Genomic DNA, 17,868 nt, shown 5'->3' on the forward strand with positions numbered 1-17,868 from the left:
ACTTACCTATCAAAAACTGCTGATCACTTGGTTCTCAGAGTTCCATGAGCAGATGATTGTCAGTCACCTGCTCTGCCCCCCCCCCCCCACACGCTCACTGGAGCGCTGGGCTGTGGAGGGGGTGGAAGCAGCCAGCTTAGGCTCTCAGTGGCTCGCCGAGAGCCTGAGCCAGGGTTGTGGGTGAATACCGACTTGATTGTTGATATCTTGCCCGAGCCTGGACCGGTTCTGTGACGGTTCTGTGACGTCAGGATTGGGGTCAGGTACTAATGTTGGATGAGAAGACCTGATCCCAAAGGTGTTTAGTAGGGTTAAGGTCAGTTACTGATGTTGAATACGAAGACTTTAATCCCAAAGGTGTTCAGTAAGGTTGAGGTCAGGTACTGATGTTGGATGGGAAGACCTGATGCCAAAGGTTTTCCAAAAGTAGGGTTGAGGTCAGGGACTAATAAGTTAATATCGCACGCTTATTCTATGGTAGATAGTAAGGATGTGCACAAACTTGGCCATCCTACTCTAGTATTGCGTTTGATTTCCTGTTTTATATATATATATATATTTTTTGCTTTGTACTATGAATCCTGACGCCTGTTTTTGCCACTCAAACATTCACGATATTGGTGTCCTCCGCTGACGTATTAGGTTTGGAGGACACCATACCAGAGGATTCTGAAGTGGCAACTGATTGTTCTAAGGTGATAAAAGTCACCCTCTCTCTTTAAACGCTTTTTTTTCAAAATGGACTGAAGGTGTCAATTTCTAAAGGGCTCTCTGCACCCCATTTATATTCCTCATTATTTAAATAGTGCTTGACGTCCTGTTGGTATTTAATCCTCTTAGATTCTACAATGATTTGTTCCAGTTTTTCTACCTTCTTATTCAGTTTATTATTCAGTCTAAAATTGTTCAAACCTGTTCTGTTTTCTTATCATGAGAATTTAAGCGGAATTAAACTCAAAAGCAAACATGTATTATATTGCAGCTTACCAATCATTAGATGTGGTGGCTGCATTTGTTTTCTTTTTTTTTTAGGCTTTTTTTTTCACCTCTGTTGTTTTTACCTAGTGATCCCACCCTGGATGAAGGAGAACAGGGGGCACCTTTAGACAACAGCATTGTCAGTCTGGGGGGAAGGGGGTGTTAGGTGGTTTAGCAGATGTGGATACACTAAAAAATTGAAGTTGAACTCCAGATCACACTTTATAAACAGTTACAGCAAACAGTTTTGCTCCTTTTGGGAGAAAGGTTTTACATAATTAAATAAAAGCTGGTCGCTGTAATCACTCCTGTCCGTTGTAAATGGTTTGTGGAAAATGCTCTGGAGCCCACACACGATCGTTTTTAATGACATTAAAAAAAAAAAACGTAATTTTTTACAACCCGAAAAACGGTCGTGTGTATGCGGCATCAGAAGGTAAAGTAAGAACTTTCTGACCCACCAACAGCCACAGTTTTATGCACTGTGCAAAAAGAAAAATACTAAAAATAATTAGTACCGTATTTTCCGGCGTATAAGATGACTTTCTAACCCCTTAAAATCTTCTTAAAAGTCGGGGGTCGTCTTATACCCCGGTAACCTAACATCTTACCCTACCAAAATCGCGGCCGTACGATTTTTCAAAAGCCGCGTCTCCGACGTCTTCTGTTCCGTGATAGGCGGAAACAATCAGCTTCCCAGGAGGCAGTGTCTGCGTATCACGGAGGGCCTCTCGTCCTGTGTTTAGTGTCCGCCTATCACGGAGGCCCTCTCGTCCTCGGACGAGAGGGCCTCCGTGATAGGCGAACACTGAACACAGTGCCTCCTGGGAAGCTGAATGTTCCGCCTATCACGGAACAGAAGACGTCGGAGGCGCGGCTTTTGAAAAATCATACGGCCGAAATTCTGGTAAGGTAAGATGTTAGGTTACACGGCCGCGATTCGCATGGGATAAGGTAAGGGCACGGTCTGGTCATGTAATGGGGCAGGTCTGGTCATGTAATGGGGCACGGTCTGGTCATGTAATGGGGCAGGTCTGGTCATGTAATGGGGCAGGTCTGGCATGTAATGGGGCACAGTCTGGTCATGTAATGAGGCAGGTCTGGTCATGTAATGGGGCACAGTCTGGTCATGTAATGAGGCAGGTCTGGTCATGTAATGGGGCACAGTCTGGTCATGTGATGGGGCACAGTCTGGTCATGTAATGGGGCACAGTCTGGTCATGTAATGGGGTACAGTCTGGTCATGTAATGGGGCACAGTCTGGCATGTAATGGGGCACAGTCTGGCATGTAATGGGGCACAGTCTGGCATGTAATGGGGCACAGTCTGGCATGTAATGGGGCACAGTCTGGCATGTAATGGGGCACAGTCTGGCATGTATTGGCATAGTCTGGCATGTAATGGTGGCACCGTGAGGCGAGGCATGACTAGTAGGAAAGGGGGTAGTCTTATACGGTGAGTATATCCCAAAACCAACATTTTGGCTGGAAAATTAGGGGGTCGTCTTATACGCCGAGTCGTCTTATACGCCGGAAAATACGGTAATGGTAATTAAAGTGGAGGTTCACCCAAAAAATCTATTTTTAACATTAGATTGGGCCTAATTACGGGAAGCAGAATCGGGTGTTTTGTTTCAAATCAATGCAGTACTTACCGTTTTAGAGAGCGATCTTCTCCATGGCTTCCGGGTATGGGCTGCGGGACTGGGCGTTCCTATTTGATTGACAGCCGTCCGACCGTCGCATACATCGTGTCACCAGTTTCCGAAAGTAGCTGAACGTCGGTGCGCAGGCGCGGTATAGAGCCGCACCGACGTTCGGCAACTCGTGCCGCGCTGTATGCGACCGACGGGAGGCTGTCAATCAAATAGGAACGCCCAGTCCCGAAGACCATACCCGGAAGCCACGGAGAAGATCTATCTCTAAAACGGTAAGTACTGCATCGATTTTAAACAAAACACCCGATTCTGCTTCCCGTAATTAGGCACAATCTAATGTTAAACATTTTTTTTCGGGTGAACTCCCGCTTTAACAGGCACAGAACGAATGTTTATGCATTTTCAGTTAATGAATAGCGATTTATTTATTTTGTTAGTTTTTTTTTGTTTTGTTTTTATAAATAGACCACTATTTATAGACAACTATGAAAAAGTCAGAGGACACCTTTTTGACAATTGGCTGTGTTTGAACAGGGCAGTTTTGTTGACATTAAAGATGAATGAAAAGATCTTCTTTGCTGGAGATCTACCAGATTCAGCACTTTGATCCGTTTCACAGATTGATTGATTGATTGATTGTTTCCTTTTTCATTATTTGATTTTTAAATTTTTTATTATTTTTTCTGTTGCAGGACTATACCATCACCATGTATTTCCAGCAGAGTTGGCGTGATAAGCGTTTGGCTTATACTGCCCTCCCCCTGAATCTCACACTGGATAACAGAGTGGCCGACCAGCTTTGGCTCCCAGATACATATTTTCTGAATGACAAGAAATCATTTCTACATGGAGTCACAGTCAAGAATCGAATGATAAGATTGCACCCAGATGGTACAGTACTCTACGGGTTAAGGTGAGCCACTGGCCATTTTGAGCTTTTGGGAGTTAAATCTGTTCATTGTTTTATGAAATACATTTTTGCACAGCGCAGCCCCGTTCCTCCTTTTCTCGGGTCCCTCGCCAGCACTCCTGGCCCCTCCCTTCTGTCGAGTGCCCCCAGAGCAAGCAGCTTGCATTGGGGGCACCCAAAGCAGGCTCGCTTCCAAGCTGTGGCTCTGCGCATCCACTGACACACAGAGCCACAGCTTGCCCCCCCCCCCCTCCTGATTGGTTCTGTGACTGTGATTGTGGCTCCTGCTGCTGTCTCAGCCAGTGTGAAGGCACAGTCCCCGAAAAGCAGAGGCACTTGTGCACATCACTGGATTGAGATAGGGCTCAGGTAAATATTAAGGGGGGGGGGGGGGCTGCTGCACAGAGAAGGTTTTCTTTACCTTGCACAAAGGTAAAAACCTTGAGTCTTTAGAACCACTTTAAATAAAATTATGATGTCACCTTTCACAATCTCTATGTACTATACATCCCTAATACCCATACACAGGGGTGCCATTACCATGTGGGGCCCCTGTACAGCCTACCTGGTTCCCCATTCCTCCCAACCTCCACCCACCTCCTTTGACCACCATTGGAGGTCTTAACAATGACTGCTCATAAAAAAAAAACTCTACCAAGGCAAGAGGTCTCCAGTACAAAGGCCACTTTGTGTATTTTAAAAACATTTATGACCCGAAAAAACAATCAGGGTCCCCATCATCGTTCCTGTTACATTAGGGTCCCCCTTACATCAAGGTCCCCAACCAGAGTCCCTCTCTTACATCAGAGTCCCCATGAGAATCCCCCCTAAAATCAGGACCATCAGTGACGGCTGATGTTTTGGGGGGGCACTACCTACACACCAGCTTAATACACCCCCCTCCCCCCCCGCCCGCTGTCTGCCGGTCGGTCTGGAAGTTAACTCATCTGGGTGGTGGGTGGCAGCTCCGGTGTCCTCTGCTCCAGCACTGTGGACCCGATCAAGGTGGTGGGTGGCGGACGGTCCGGCTTTTACCCCATCTAGGTGGCAGGCAGCGGCTCCAGTGTCCTCATTTCCAGCATGGCGGCTTTCGCCCTCCTCCTAGGCACTAGGCGTCCAATGGGATCGCCTGACATTTTGCCAATCGGGAAACAGGCCGCTTCCTGATTGGCGGGGAGGAGATTTAGTGTGAAAATAGTGACTATTCATTCGCTATTGTCATACAACTGGGCCCACCCTTTTTTGAAGCCTATAAGAGCCTCTGTCTCTAATCATGTGCTTCAAAAAAACACCCCCCCCCCCATTGGAATCCATAGTCAGATGCCCTGTATGTAGATCAAGGGGCCGGATGCATGGATAGGGGGGGTGGCGCCTGTGTCCCCCTAATGAACGGACCACCACTGGTACCTTTCAGTGTCCCCCCTTACATCAGAGTTACCGCTTACATCAGTGTCCCCATCAGAGTCCCTCCCTACATCAGAGTCCCCCCTTATGTTAGGATAGCGTCAGAGTCCCCCCTTAGATCAGAAGTGGAGACCATAGACAGCCTTTGCTGATTTTAAACCTCATATTGAGGATACACCACTGACCCCAGCTGTGGGCAAGAGAAAATACAGTAGTGGACCGGCTGTCAAGAATCAGCAGCAGGGATGACCAGACCTGCGTGGCTATACTCAGTAAACTAGGACCAGACTGTGCATGCTTTAAGTGAGATATATTTATAGGGAAACAAAATCCATCCAAAATATAAGTAAACCAAAAACCCAGAGACAGAATACCTAACTAATCAACCTAATATAGGGTGACCCTTTCTGATGATCATGTGCTGGTCGGAGCGGAGGGAATATTTCTTCAGTTTCGGGCGCATGCCCATTTAGTTTCGCTCGCATGTTCTTCTGCCTTGGCTCAAATCCTGGCCAGCCACCTGCCTATCTCCTTGCCTTCCCTGGCGGAGTGATCTTCCTCCGCTCCCCATCCAGTATTAGCCGGGGCCTGAAGAGTAAGACTTAAGAGACTGTGAGGCGGGTGGCGATGGGCAGAGAGTTGCTGATTGTTGCCATTATTAGTAAAGAAAAAAAATCTGTCCCCGGATTTAATTAAAAAAATCTGGTTACCTTAACCAAGGAGACTAGACTATCGATAAATGCAAATAACATACACACAGAATGCTTGACCTAATGACCCTTAGAGTCCTATGGGAGCCCAATTGGTGTAATTGGTGGCTGCCCAAAAACAATGTGTAAAAGCCCATAGATCGTCAGATGAAATTGATCCGCCTTTCTTGTTATCTTTAACAAGTTCCATACAAATTACCTAGCACCAAAAAACAATACTTGGTTCTGTATTCACTTCAAGGGGTCGTGCTGGGAGGTATGTTAGGCCCCATACACACGAGAGGATCCATCCGCTGAAAAATCTCAGCGGATCGTTTTCAGCGGATGGATCCCCTGGTGTGTATGCTCCAGTGGATCTTTATCCGCGGATATTTCCGAATTCCAGCAGATAAAAATGTGTTGACATGCCAACAAATCTATCCGCTGGAATCGGATCCCACAGATCGATCCGCTGGTCTGTACAGACTCACCGGATCGATCCGTCCGAGGGGATCCCCCGCATGCGTCGTAATGATTCGACGCATGCGTGGAATTCCTTATATGACTGCGTCGCGCACGTCGCTGCGTCATCATCGCGGCGACGGCGCGACACGTCATCGCCAGAGGATTTCGGCGCGGATTTCGATTCGATGGTGAGTACACTCCATCGGATGGAAATCCGCACAAATCCTCGAGAGGATTTATCCGTGCATACGGTCCGCTGGACCGTATCCGCGGATAAATCCTCTCGTCTGTATAGGGCCTAAGGCCTCGTACACAGGATAAGGTTAACCAGAGGACAACGGTCTGATGAACCGTTTTCTTCAGTCCAAACCGATCGGGTGTGGGCCCCATAGGTTATTTAACCTTAGGTTAAAAAAAAAGCCAACTTGCTTTAAAATTAACCTATGGAATCCACGCATGCTCAGAATCTAGTCGACGCATGTTTGGAAGCATTGAACTTCGTTTTTTTCAGCACGTTGTTGTGTTTTACGTCACCGCGTTCTGACACAATCGTTTTTTTAACTGATGGTGTGTACGCACGACGGGCCATCAGTCAGCTTCATAGGTTAACCTATAGAAAGCCTAACTAACAACTACTATATACAATATATACAAAAATGGGCAACACAGAAAATCAGGGGAAAACTGGAGGTGCAGGAAGCAGATGGGAAGGGGGAACCAAAACTAGGATAAGGAACATAAGGAGTACGTAAAAGGCAGCAGGGTACAGGGCAGGATCAATGGCAAACAGAATCTGGCAGCAGATAAAAACTTGAGCAAGAGGCACCAGTAAGGGAGGAACTAAATACCCTCCCAGCAGCCAGCATCAGGTTGAAACTGATTACTGGGATCTGCTGGGAAACACTGAAACTACAACCTTCTTCTCTGGAAGGCACAGTGTGTAACCAGCAGATGATCCAGGTCCTGACATCAGCTGTGGCCCACAGGTCATAGCTGGGAGACCCCTGCACCAAGGTATAAGAAGCTCAGTGAGTAGAAGGTCGAATATGACTTTCGATAACTAAGGCCCAGAACTACATTCAGATCTGACTGGAAGGAAGGTACACGTGTCATACTCCTAGCAATATTTCACTAGAAGACTATCTTGGAATGGGAATATAATCACTCGTAGGGAAGGAAAATGCAGACAGCCACAGGCCTCCTTGCTGAGAACCAGTACAGAAAAGCTGCTTGTAACCCCCTTCCCCATTGGTGGCCCTTCCCATACATATACAGAGAGCTGATAATATTGTCACTGCTCCATGCATAGGCAAAAAAAAACTTCCTTACTTAATTTTCCTATGTGCTCAGTCTACTGCTTCAGAAGGTCTTCAGAACATATTCAAGTTTAAAAGGCATCTTAAGCATAGCTAGAAAGGTCAGAACACTTTTTAGAATACTGAACACTGCCATAATGTTCTGGCAGCCTTGAAGAGAACAAATGTTGTTTACAGTGAAGTCACCACCGACACAAACTCTACTATGGCTGTGTCAGATAAGATTTATGAGCTGGAAATACAGTGATCTACTGCATATACTCAGGGCTTTTTATCAGCAGCAACGCAGCAGTGCACAGTAACGGCACTTCCAGCACTGAATGCATGGACTGGCAATGTCTTCTTGGGTGTACAGGCAAAGCAAGCCCCCCAAATGTCTCGTAACACCCCCAAACAGCTGCAGACACGTATTATAGTTCCAGGCCAGCTTAGTTCCGGCACAGTGATATGCCCTCCGTCTACAAGCCACTTTGACATCCTGACTCCCCCTTGCTGCACGTTTCCCTCTCTGTAGCCTGCTGTAGTAAAAAAAAATGTTACCTGTCAGGATCAGCGTGATAAGGTGATAAGGATAAGGTGACCAGACATGTAGCTACACAAGGGAACTGAAACCAAACAAAGGATATATATATATATATTAAAGTGAGATTTATTTATAGTGAAACACAGCAAACCATAAACACAGCAAACATGAACATAAACAAACCCCAAAAGACAAATAATCCCACTAACAAGAGCTGTTGAACCTGAACAACTAAATACCTTGGGCCAGATTCTCAAAAGAGATACGACAGTGTATCTCAAGATACACCGTCGTATCTCTGTTTTTGGCCCCGGGTATCTATGCGTCTGATTCCTAGAATCATTTACGCATAGATACGGCGTAGATCCGACAGGTGTAAGTCACTTACACCGTCGGATCTTAGATGTAATTCTACGCTGGCCGCTAGGTGGCGTTTACGTTGATTTCTCATTTGACTATGCAAATGAGCCTGATACGCCGATTCCCGAACGATTTTGCGCCGCCTCGTCGTCGTTTACGTCGTTTCCGTAAGTGTAAGGTTACCCCTGCTATATGAGGGATAACCTTACGTCAGTCCGCCGTATGCAATGTTAAGTATGGCGTCGGGTCAGCGTCGTCTTTTTCCGTCGTTTTACTAAGTCGTTCGCGAATAGGACTTTACGTCAATGACGCTCATGTCGGCTTCATTGACGTTTTCCGTCGTGAGCTGGAGCATGCGCACTGGGCTATTTTTACGGCCGGCGCATGCGCAGTTCGATCGGCGCGAGGGTGCGCTTAATTTAAATACAAGCCGCCCCCTTTGAATTACGCGGCCATACACACCACGCCACCGCAAATTACGGAGCAAGTGCTTGAAGAATACGGCACTTGCTCCAGTAAGTTGTGGCGGCGTAGTGTAAATGGCTTACACTACGCCGCCGCGGATTCTATGTGAATCTGCCCCATACTGTATATATACAGACCAAGCTAGGTACAAGGGTACAAGGGTTGCGAGGATGGGGGATCACGGCTGGGAACAGAACAGAGGGAGGCAGGAGCAAGGCACAGGGGTGCAGACTGGATAGGATAAGCAGCAAGGCAGGGACCAAGATCGTGACACCCAGGGGGAAGGGAGGTGATTCCTTAAAGCGGAGGTTCACACAAAAAGTGAACCTCCGCTTTTTGGATCCCTCCCCCCTTCCGGTGTCACATTTGGCACCTTTCAGGGGGGAGGGGGGTGCAGATACCTGTCTGAGACAGGTATTTGCACCACTTTTCCGGGTTCTGACTACCGCGGGAGTCCAGCCTCGTGACGTCACCCTCCCCGCTATCTTCTGGGAAACACTGCTCCCAGGAGAGCGGGGATCACAGAACCAAGTGATCCTCGCGCCTGCGCAGTAAGGAATGTGGCAGTGAAGCCGCAAGGCAAGGCAAGGCTTCACTTCCTGATTCCCTCACCAAGGATGGCGGCGGAAGCAGCCGAGGACCGAGCGATTGCCAGGCCTCGTCTGCTGACATCGCGGGTAAGTGTCCATTTTTTAAAAGTCAGCAGCTGCCGTATTTGTAGCTGCTGGCTTTTTTAAAAAAACAAAAACGGGTGGACCTCCGCTTTAAGTAGCCCCCAGGCAGCTGAACACTAATTAGCCTAATTACAATAACCTGCTAGGTCCTGGGAGACACCTGCTGGTGGACACTGGAACTGCAGCAAACAGCCCAGAGCAGGATAGTGCCACCAGCAGGTGAATTTAATCCTAACATTACCATTTTTTCACTACTAGTATCCACAAAACAAACAAGGGGGAAATCAGCCCCACATGTTCAGGCCTACCAGGCTGATGGCTCGGCAGAAGGTAACCTGCAGCAGAAATGTAAAAGGAGACTAGACTATCGATAAATGCAAATAACATACACACAGAATCCTTGACCTAACGACCCTTAGAGTCCTCTGGGAGCCCAATTGGTGTAATTGGTGGCTGCCCAAAAACACATGTGTAAAAGCCCATAGATCGTCAGATGAAATTGATCCGCCTTTCTTGTTATATTTAACAAATTACCTAGCACCAAAAAACAATACTTGGTTCTGTATTCACTTCAAGGGGTGGTGCTGGGAGGTGTGTAAGGGGCTAAGATCAGGGTCGGCGCTAAGAGGTGGGTAGGAAGCGGGCAGGGGGATTTGGGGGGGGGGGAGGATGACTTGGGAGGGAGAAAGAGTACCTTCACATTCTTTGAGAAAAAAGGTGTGTGTGTGTGTGCGTATATGTATATATGTATGTATGTATATATATATATATATATATATATATATATATATATATATATATAAACACACTATGGGCCAGATTCACAAAGGAGATACGACGGAGTATCTCAGATACACCGTCATATCTCAGATACGCCGTCGTATCTCTCAGAGTATCTATGCGACTGATTCATAGAACCAGTTACGCATAGATAGCCCTAAGATCCGACAGGTGTAATTGTTTTATACTGTCGGATCTTAGGATGCAGTACCACGGCCGCCGCTGGGGGGGAGTTTGCGTCGTAAACCAGCGTCGGGTATGCAAATTAGGAGTTACGGCGATCCACGACGGTTTACGCGTTCGCTACGTCGCTGCTAGTCTAGTTTCCCGTCGCAAAGTTAGTCGTCGTTTTTGGTGCCCTAACTTTACACAGCACACATATGTGCTGTATAAAGTATGGCCGTCGTTCCCGCGTCGAAATTTGAAAATTTTTCCTTCTTGCGTAAGACGTCCGGGAATACGGAAGTACGCTACGCACGTCGCCGTTCGAAAAAATGACGTCACTTCGCGCAAAGCACGGCGGGAATTTCGAAACGGAGCATGCGCAGTAGGTCCGGCGCGGGAGCGTGCCTAATTTAAATGGCACACGCCCATTTGAATTACGCAGGCTTACGCCGGAGGCCGCCAGCGTAGGTTTTCATTGCAAGTGCTTTGTGAATCAGGCACTTGCGATGAAAACTTGCGGCGGTGTAACGTATCTACGATACGTTACGCCGCCGCACTTCTACGTGAATCTGGCCCTATATTACCAAAAGTATTGGGACACCTGCCTTTACATGCACATTTATTTTATTTTTTTGTATAATAAGTGTTTTATTTTATAAACGAGATACAAAAAATAAAATGTACAACAAATACATAATACAGTGGCATTTGGGCAACATCTCATTAACCTAGTCCGAGCACAGTTATGCATTACAGCCGGGATACAGTTCTACTTGGTCTAAGGGAGGGGTGGCATCCCACCTACTCCGGACATTCGATCCACTTGAGCGGGCATCCCCCCCAACAGGTGGGGAGCGGGATGGCCCCGAACCCCCGTCTCTGAACAGAAACTGACGATGTTCCCATATTGGCATCAATACATTCCCTGTAGTCCGCCAAGGGCGCCTTAGGCGGCCCAGTAACAAGCGAAAAAGGGGAACCTTCCAGGGACCTTCCTGAAAGCTCGAGGCAAGGCCGGGTACCGAGATACCACATGCCTGCCTAATTTTAGCCGTATGCCACAACACAAAGGCAAAACAAGAAAAAAAAGAAATTATTAAAAAATTAACAGGAGACACACAAACTGACACACATTAGACAGACACACAGAGAGAGAGAAGACAAGGGAGTCAGGGTAAGAAGAGGAAACAAGAGAGCAAGGTATAGAAGGAAAGAAGCGGAGGGATCAGCCCCCACCAACGTCCCATGCGGGGTATAGTAGTATTCAGGAGGCCTCCTGGTTAGACCGTTGGCGTTGCGCCTGGACGAGTCTCCCAAAGGAGGGGTCTGCTAAAGTGAGCAGGGCCTCCTCTAAGCTGGACGATAACGGGGCAGTATCTTGGATGTGCGCCCTCCACTCACCCCATATATTATTGAAGCGCTCCCTGGTGTCCCTACACTCTGCGAGCCAGCTCTCGGCCTCCATGATCTCCCCCACCTTCCCCAACCAGTCCTGTTCGCTAGGGATTTGTGAGCTCTTCCAATGAACTGGGATGAGACGTTTGGCTGCATTGAGGAGATGGGGGAGAGCACTTTTCTTATATCGGGACAGTGAGATGGTAGGAACGTGAAGCAGAAAATGTTGAGGCCGGGCCGGAATATCCAGCCCCAAGCCCTCAGAGATATGCTTACGAACAACATCCCAGAACGGCCGGAGCACCGGGCACTCCCACCAAATGTGTAGGAACGTGCCTTTCTGCCCACATCCCCTCCAGCACACCTCAGAAGCGGTAGGGAAAATTTTTGCTAGCGTAGTGGGGACTCTGTACCATCTTGTTAGTAGCTTATAATTGTTTTCTTGGGTCCTAGAGTCTACAGAGCTTGAGTGGGTCAGTCGGTACAGATGGTGAAGTTGTTCCCCGGTAAAGTCTATGTGTAAGTCTCTCTCCCACTCCCTCACAAAGTGGGGGGTGGGGGAGGGTGATGCCTCCCCCAGCAGCCCATATAAAGCTGAGATCGCATGAGGCAGGGGGTCCGCAGCGAACCACATGTCCTCAAATTCAGTCAAAGTGGACCTAATCGGAGCTGCCTTATGGCTTTTGGTTATAAAGGTCTCCAGTTGGCGATGTCTCCAGAAATCAAAGGGGTAGCTACCGAATCTCTCTCGCAACGCGTCTAGAGACAACAAAACGCCCCCCTCCACAAATTTTGCTATACTACATAGTCCGTCACCTACCCATGTACCCAGAGATGACCTGAGCTCCCCGGGGGCAAACCACGGGAACCCACAAATCGGCGCCAGGGGAGATGTCCTGGGCGCCAAGCCTAAGCTAGTATTCAGCCTATCCCACAGACTCAAGGAGTGTGCCGTCAATGGGGACACCCACTCCGAGAGCCCCCGCTCTTCAGCCGGTACCCATGGCGCATAGGACAGATCCCTCCCAGCCATAGTCTTTTCCAGGGGGACCCATAGTTTAAGGGATGTGTGGAATTTCCAATTCAAAATCCGTTGCAAGGCGACCGCTTGGTAATATTGTGGGATGTTCGGTATGCCCAGGCCCCCTCTGATCTTGGCCCGCTGGAGTATGGACATTGCCAATCTGGGTTTTTTGCCCCCCCATACAAATTTGGTAAAAAGGCTACGAAGATCAATGAAAAAGCGCTTCGGTAATCGGATCGGTACCATTTGCAAAAGGAATAGGATGCGTGGCAGTACTACCATTTTTAGAATATTCGTCCTACCTACCCACGTGAAAAGGGCCCTGTCCCACGTCTGGAGGTCCTGTGTGATGGAACTGAGAAGGGGTATATAATTCAGTTTAAATAAAGAGTCATGATGGTTGGTGAGCTGTATCCCTAGATATTTTATAGAGGAGGTGGACCACTTAAAGGGGAAGGAATCTCTCAGGGAGGATATCAAGGTCTGCGGGACCGTGATTGGTAGAATTTCGGACTTTGTAAGGTTTACTTTAAAGTTGGAGACCTCCCCGTATGCAGTTAGTTCCCTCATAAGGCTTGGCAACGAGAAAAAGGGGTCGACAACATGAAAAAGTATGTCGTCTGCGTAAGCAGATAATTTATGTTCAAGGGAGCCTGCCTGTACCCCCCTGATGTCCGGGCACTCCCTAACCCTCTGAAGCAATGGTTCCAAGACCAGAGCAAACAGGAGGGGCGAGAGCGGGCACCCCTGTCTCGTGCCATTCCGTATGGGGAACACCTCAGAGAGGCCGCCGTTTACCTTTACACGGGCCGTGGGTGAAATATATAGGGCAGATATCCAGCGTAGCATGTGGGGGCCTAGACCTGTCCTCGCGAGTACCGCGCGGAGAAAGTCCCAGTCCACGCGATCGAATGCCTTCTCCGCGTCGGTGGACAATATCAAATAAGGAGGCATCCGATCCCGTGTGTGCGCCCAATGTATAAGCTGCAGGGCCCTGTTGGAATTGTCTCTGGCTTCCCTACCCACCACGAAGCCAGTCTGATCGGCATGTACCAAGTCGGGGATAAGGTGTTTCAGTCGGTTGGCCAGGATTTTAGAGAAAATCTTTAAGTCCGTGTTTAGGAGGGATATTGGCCTGTAGCTCTGAGGTTGGGTGGGGTCCTTGCCCTCTTTAGGGAGCACTGTAATGTGTGCCAACGAAGTCTCCTGCGGGAGGCCGCCAGTCGTCGCCAGGGAGTTAAGGAGGGCACAGAAGGGGGCCTGCAAGGTGTCAAAAAACTTCAGGTAATAGGCCCTAGTGAACCCGTCCGGTCCCGGACTTTTGCCCGAGGGCAATGATTTGATTGTGGCCAGCAGTTCGGCCGTGTCAATAGGACGTTCCAAGTCTGTCGCCTGTTCCGAGAGGAGGGAAGGGAGCCCAATCGAGGAGAGGTATTCCTCGATTCTGGCCCGTTTGAGAGTCTCAGCTGCGGGAGAGGAGGCGGAATTCAAATTATACAGAGACTCATAATAGTCTCGAAATAGCGAGGCGATTTTTGAGGTATGCTGTGTTTGTTCACCCCCAGGGGACAATAATTTGTGCACGTGAGCTAGGAGCCTCTTCTTCCGAAGAGCACGGGCCAGCAACCGGCCGCATTTGTTACCCTGCTCGTAGTAAGTATGGGCCATATATCTCAATTTGCGATTGATTTTGCGATCCAGTAATTTCGCAAAAAGCACTCTGAGCTCAGTAAGACGACTAAGATCTTCGGGACCAGACGTTTTCTTATGCCTGAGCTCTGCCCTCCGCAGCGCCTGAAGCACTCGCTGGAAGTCCGCCTGCCTCTCCCTATTAAGCTTAGCACCCATAGCAATAAAGGTGCCACGGACCACAGCCTTGTGACCCTCCCACAGGGTGCCTCCGCTTACCTCCTCGGTTGTATTTTCCTGAAAATAGTGCGTCAAGGTCTCCTGGATCCCCGCCACTACCCCCAGATCATCCAACAGGTTCTCGTTGAGCTTCCAGGTCCTAACCCTGGAGAGTGCCTGAGATAAAGAAAGCGTGAGGGTCACTGGGGCATGGTCAGATATAGTGATTTGGTCAATAGTTGCCCCCAGGAGAAGGTCCAGTGCGTCCTGATCCACCAAAAGCATGTCAATTCTAGTATACACCTTGTGGACACTAGAAAAATAACTATAGTCCCTTTCCGTAACATGGAGGGCCCTCCAGCAGTCCACTAACGTGTGGTCCTGAAGTGTCCTCCTAAAGTGTCGTAAAAACGCGTTAGAGTGGGTGGTCTTACCCGTCGAAGTGTCCAGCATAGGGTCCGGGCTGATGTTAAAGTCCCCCCCCAGAATGAGTCTACCTTCGCGGAAGTCAGCTAGCTGGGCAAGGGTCTGGTCAATGAATGTAAGTTGTTGCACATTAGGGGCGTACAAGGTCGCAAAAGTAAATTTCTGTCCCATAATCAAGCCCTTTAGAAACACATAACGTCCCTGGGGGTCCGTCTTGTGGTCGATGGGCTGAAATTGGCAATGCTTATGGATAGCGATGGCCACCCCCCTGGACTTGGGTTTTGGGGAATTACTAAGATACCACTGCGGAAACAAATGGGTGGGAAGCTTCGGGAGAGATGAGTCTGTGAAGTGGGTCTCTTGCAAGAACAGCACTTGCGCCCTCAACCGTTTCACTTCTAACCAGAGCCTGTTACGCTTATTAGGGGAGCACAAACCCCGTGTGTTGTAAGAAACTACCTTAACCGTAGCCATGGGAGCATGAGTGTGGTCGTCCAGGTGCCATTCCGAATCCGTAGGGGCTGATGCGCTTCCCTAGTAGAGAGAAAGAGAAAAGAGGGGAAGGAAAGGAGAAAGGAGAAAAGAGACATAGGGATAAAGGGACATTAACGACACAACATACACAACAAATAAAAAAAAACATTTTCGGGTCCACTAATGCCAAAAGGGCATAAGAGAGTGCGACCCTATACTGCTTGCCCGGCCCAGGTGGCCCCCAAATAAATGCGGGGCCACAAAGGTGGGGCAAGGTGCCCTTAACAGGGCTTATACCCATAACAGGTGGTCCTAAGTGGGAGTCGTGATCGGACACCGAGAGCCAGGAAGCTCCCGCCCCTCACACACACTAGTAAGAAAAAAAGAAAAAAAAAAAAAACAACACAATCCGGCACTATTCTGCCCAGGAGAGATCCCAGGCATACTAAGGGCATCCAATCCAACAAGCCCAGACCCCAGGGAGCCCCAGGCCCAACAACCACCCCGGACCCGCCCCCCAGCCCACAGTCCCACCTCCTCCTCTTCCTTATCTGAGTGTACAGATCCCCATTGGCATTGGGTGGGTAAGGCACTGCAACATGGTCCTGGCTATGGGGCAAGATCCCGCAAAAAGCAAAACGTGCGTAGTTTCGGGACCGAAAGGGAGTAACAACCACACAAACATCCCCCCCCCCTCACTTGTGTGCCAGAAGAAATACAACTGAGAAAAAGAAAAAAGGGGAGACCCTCGGTTGGGCCTCTACATCAAACAGTCTCTGGAGGGTGGTGTTGGGGATCTCAGAGTCGGTCGGTGATATCAAAAAAGGGACAAGAAGAACTACCGGCGGCCGCCGGGGTTCTCCGCCTTCGGATGCGAGAGGGTGCGACAGTCCTCAGTCCCCTGTCGGGGATCCTCTTCCAGCCCCTGTAGATGAGGGACGCTTACGGCCACGGGAGCTTCGGACCTGCTGCCAGGGCTGGGGTGCTGCCACCGTCGGAATAGCAGAAGTCATTCTCCAATCTGTGAAGTCTACCGGCTCTAGCTGTAGCTGCGTCAGGAAACGTGGGAGATCATCTTTATTGCGTAGGATAGCAGACCTGCCATCTCTGCTAGCTTGCAGCCTGAACGGGAACCCCCAGCTATACTTGATATCTGCAGATCTCAAAGATTCCAATAGGGGGGAGAGAGCCCTGCGCTGCATCAGGGTGCGGCGTGATAGGTCCTGATAAAAGAAAAGCCTGGCACCATCAAAATCAAAATATGGGCGTTTGCGCATGTGCTGCATGATTCGGTCCTTAACAGTATATCTATGGAGCTTGCATATAATGTCCCGCGGGTTCTCCGCGTCCTGTGACGGGGGTCTGAGGGCCCTGTGAGCTCTGTCGATCTCCACTTTGTCATTTAGGGGGAGGCCCAGCAGTTCCTTAAAAATGCCTTGCAAGGTGGGAATAATATCACTAGCCCCTGTAGCTTCAGGCAAGCCCCTGATACGAATGTTGGACCTGCGGCTGCGGTTTTCGTAATCGTCCAGCTGCGTGATCAAGGCCTCAATTTGAAAATCCTGAGCAGCACATTTATCTCTGAGTAGTGCAATAGTAGGCAAGGCCTCATCTACAATCTGCTCCAGCGTTTCCAGTCTGTTACCAAGCTGAGTAGTATCAGCTTTTAGTTGATCAATGTCCTGTTTAAACGCTTTTTCCACCCTGGTGGCAAAGCGGTCCAAATCTTCCCGTGTGGGGAGGGATAGCAAGTGCTGCCTCAGGTCCCGGTCGCCCAGCACCTCTGCAGCGTCGGATGCTAGGCCTAATGAGGCCACAGAGCCAGGGGAGTCAGGGGGGGGTCGCGTCCCTTACCAGATTCGGCGTGTGGATGGGGGATCCTCCGTGCTGTGACTGCGGGGAGAGTCTGGCCACGTCCTTCCCCTGCTTCTCAGACCCCTTGCTCTTCCCGGGCGCCATCTTGGAGGGCTCGCCGCGTGTTTGCAGGCCGCAGCCGAAATAAGCGCCGATGGACCCGGTTCCGAGCTGTGCGGGAGGCTTGCTTCTGGAGGAGGTCTTCCGGGATCGGGACATGCCGTTCAGGGCCCGTTAGAAGGCGGCGAATCCGCCGGACTGTGCTGTTTAAGCTGCGGTGTGTGAGGAGCTCAGGAGATCAGCGTCCTCACGCGTCCATGTCCAAGCCACGCCCCCATGCACATTTATTTTAACGACATCCCAGTCTAAAGCCCTGTACACACGGGCAAGAATCTCGTCAGGAAAAAAAAAACGTAGTTTTCCCTGACGAGGTTCTTGGCAAGAATCTCTTGCCACCCGAG

The 17,868-nt window shown here is 49.3% G+C and overlaps 1 protein-coding gene across 1 annotated transcript in view; it reads left to right on the forward strand.

Annotated features, from left to right (window-relative positions):
* Positions 1-17,868, forward strand: part of LOC120913097 (gamma-aminobutyric acid receptor subunit beta-4-like) — a 191,842-nt gene that overhangs the window by 147,636 nt on the left and 26,338 nt on the right. The window contains exon 4 of the mRNA XM_040322798.1: positions 3,328-3,548. Coding sequence (XP_040178732.1) covers positions 3,328-3,548 — 221 coding nt within the window. The remainder of the gene's footprint in view (positions 1-3,327; positions 3,549-17,868) is intronic.

Source organism: Rana temporaria, chromosome 9 (genome assembly GCF_905171775.1).
Source record: "Rana temporaria chromosome 9, aRanTem1.1, whole genome shotgun sequence".
Taxonomy (NCBI): domain Eukaryota; kingdom Metazoa; phylum Chordata; class Amphibia; order Anura; family Ranidae; genus Rana; species Rana temporaria.